Source organism: Camelina sativa, chromosome 4, assembly GCF_030686135.1.
Source record: "Camelina sativa cultivar CO46 ecotype springtype chromosome 4, ASM3068613v1".
Lineage (NCBI taxonomy): Eukaryota > Viridiplantae > Streptophyta > Magnoliopsida > Brassicales > Brassicaceae > Camelina > Camelina sativa.
In genome coordinates, this window is record NC_141883.1 from 20,363,988 (window position 1) to 20,366,701 (window position 2,714).

The 2,714-nt window shown below is 36.3% G+C and overlaps 1 protein-coding gene across 1 annotated transcript; it reads left to right on the plus strand.

Moving 5' to 3' along the window:
- The first annotated feature begins 854 nt into the window (after positions 1–854).
- LOC104783939 (uncharacterized) lies at positions 855–2,293 on the plus strand. Its single transcript, XM_087509457.1, has 5 exons — positions 855–1,008; positions 1,177–1,345; positions 1,441–1,561; positions 1,655–1,765; positions 1,862–2,293. The coding sequence occupies exons 1-5, from the start codon at positions 855–857 to the stop codon at positions 2,195–2,197; spliced, it is 891 nt and encodes a 296-aa protein (XP_087365583.1). The 3' UTR covers positions 2,198–2,293.
- Positions 2,294–2,714: the final 421 nt, after the last annotated feature.

A 2,714-nucleotide genomic window follows, 5' to 3' on the forward strand; every position in this document is an offset into this window, starting at 1 on the left:
ATTTGAATATCGCAAAAGTATAAATAGAAGTCACATAATAAAAATATGCATTGATATATATGCTTTAACAAAAAGATTAATGATTAAAATATGCATCTTTATCAAACATATACATGAGAGTTGAAAACGTATATGTCTTGTATTGATGAAACGATCATGAGCTCTTGTTTCTTTAAAGCTTTGGGACTTTTGGTTTTATGTCCAATTTTCACTTACGAATTCTGAGTTTAGTATTTTATATATATATTTTGGTTGCCTTTCGGTTTAGAATTTAAACTCAACTACTGTAGATATAAATGCTATAGGAAAATATAAGAAGTCATCAACAGAGCAAACTTTTATTTTTATGGTAGATATTAAATAATCAGATGAAACAGTTGGTGAGATAGTAAATGCTATTACAACAAAACATTAATGTATTGTATATAGTAGTAGTAACCAAAACAAGAATTATATCTAGGGTTCTTCTTGTGGGTCGTTCTCCGGAAGTTTCTTACCGGCCGAGTAAAGTACGTGCGGTGTCGTCTTTCTAATTTTCCCTGTGGAATATCTTTCTCTCATAGTAAAAAGTAAATTCCTGGTTTTCCTACCTCTTGAATCAACCAATTTCAGTAGTTGTTTACTCTTTGGGCGTGATTTAATTAGCGAAACAGAGAATCTGATTCTTTGTTCTTCTGATGGTTTGTTTATAGAATGTTGTTGTTTGAGTGTTATTAATTTTTCTTTATTAGAAAAGAGTAATAATACTGATTTGGCATTTGTTGAGAAAATTGCTAGGGTTTTCCTTGCCACCTAATTAATTAGTTTGTGTTTCTGCATATTTTGTTTCTTTAAACCGATTACATTGATTTAGGATGGAGGGGCCTCCCAAACATGAGTTCACCTTGAAGAACCATGAAGGGCTTTTACGTGCTCAAGCTTTTTACAAACGGTGGTTTGGGGCAACAGAGATGGGAAGACATCAGCAGAGATTGAACTCAAGTTATCGGACTCCTGCGGCATGGCGATGTTGAATACATCATCATCATCAGAGACTTCTTCTTCTAGTGGGTAAGTTATATAAAAAATCAAAAAAATAAATCAGAACGCTTCTTGTTTTGTTTCATTTATTTAATTCACCGCTTCATTGTTTTAATTCACCGCTTCATTGTTTTGTTTCATTTATTTAATTGTTAGTGGGATCATTGTCGAGTCCCCCAACATCTCTGAGGCCATCACCAAAGTCAGACTTTCCAGTGCCGTGGTCATTCTACAAGAGTCTCCTATGGGACTTAAGTTCAGGGATCCCTTCGGATTCACCTGGACTCTCAGAGAAAAAGAGAGTAAGCCAGAAATTTGTAAACTGGTAAGTTAGTTATCGGTTGTTTAACCCCAAACCATTCATAGATATCCATTTATTTTAACATGTATATCTGATATCTAACATCCACCATTTCATAGTGTTGGTGTGAAGGTCAGGATCATGTTCTGGATTTGTGCTCTGTTCCCAAAACCCTCATGTGGACCAAGCTCCATGATACCATGTTACAGTAAACAGTATCTTTGGTTTTCACTTGAAGAGGTAATTTTTTCTAGGTTCTCTTAACTAATGTCATAAACATACGTATGTATAAACGCGTCTAATGCATTTTTTTTTTCTTTTCTTCCCCTGTAGAAACGGAGGAGACTAGTCAATTACCATCTCAATTATCAAAACGTGAGATTTGTTGAATATTTTACCCTTGTGTATGTTTCTCAGGATTCTCTCGCTAGCTTCGTCAGCCGAGTAAGTACAGTAATGTCAATCGTCTTTGTTTTGTTTGGTTATTGTGTACTTGACACATTTTAGTTGGTTGCTAATCACTAGTTCGTATTTCTGTAGTTGTTTCGTTTGATCTCAATTCTCCGATGGGCGCAATTGGCGTTTTGCGTTCAGCCACTGTTGAACCATCTTGCCACCAAAGAATACATTTCTGACTATTACGAGAGAGCCGTCGATAAGTACGAGGCACTTTTCGCAAGACTTCCACCCCCTGCTCGTGATCCAAGAGTGTTCCGGCGTGATGTCACTCTGGAGTGGATGGACCTAAAGACGACTGTTGCCGCCTTAGTCGAGTGGCTGCGAACTCAGATTTGGGCTATTGACAAGAACAAGGAGGATGATGCCATGTATCACATTCTTTCGACTGAGATTATGTATTGGAGAAACGAGGGATAAAAAAAAGTAGTTCAGTATTGGATTGCTTATTGATGATGTAAAACTCTCATGGAACTGTTTTAGGTCTTTAAATTTGTTGAAAACCTCATAAAAACATCAAGTGTTTAATTAATCCTCCCTTTTGTCTCTTTAAATTGTATCTTATCTGCTGGATGGTCTTATAGTTTTAGTCTTGTCAAGTCTTGATCAGGCAATGCTGGAAAACTTTGCATATGCTCTTTGTCATATTTCCACAAAGCCAAAGACATCGGAGTAACCACACAAGCTTACTAAACGAAACCCAATTTAATACAAAAGTACAGCGTTCAAAACTGCTACTGAAAAAAATAATCCTTATTCTTGGGCCTAGATCTCCAAGAACTTGTTTCATGCTTGTTCCATTAACATAATACGCATTGCTTTCTTTGGATTTCGGTTCTTGACAGACCATCACTACAGCATCAAAACTCCTTCTGACTTGTTCACTTCGTGGTTTATGCTGCTCATAGTTCTCTATTTTGCTCTTCCGCCTTGTCTT

Excerpts from the sequence above, each read along its gene's own strand:
- LOC104783939 (XM_087509457.1), top strand. The coding sequence starts at position 855 with ATGGAGGGGCCTCCCAAACATGAGTTCACCTTGAAGAACCATGAAGGG. Across the intron at positions 1,009-1,176 it reads GACTCCTGCGGCATGGCGAT|TGGGATCATTGTCGAGTCCC; the intron begins GTTGAATACATC and ends TTTAATTGTTAG. Across the intron at positions 1,562-1,654 it reads TTTGGTTTTCACTTGAAGAG|AAACGGAGGAGACTAGTCAA; the intron begins GTAATTTTTTCT and ends CTTCCCCTGTAG.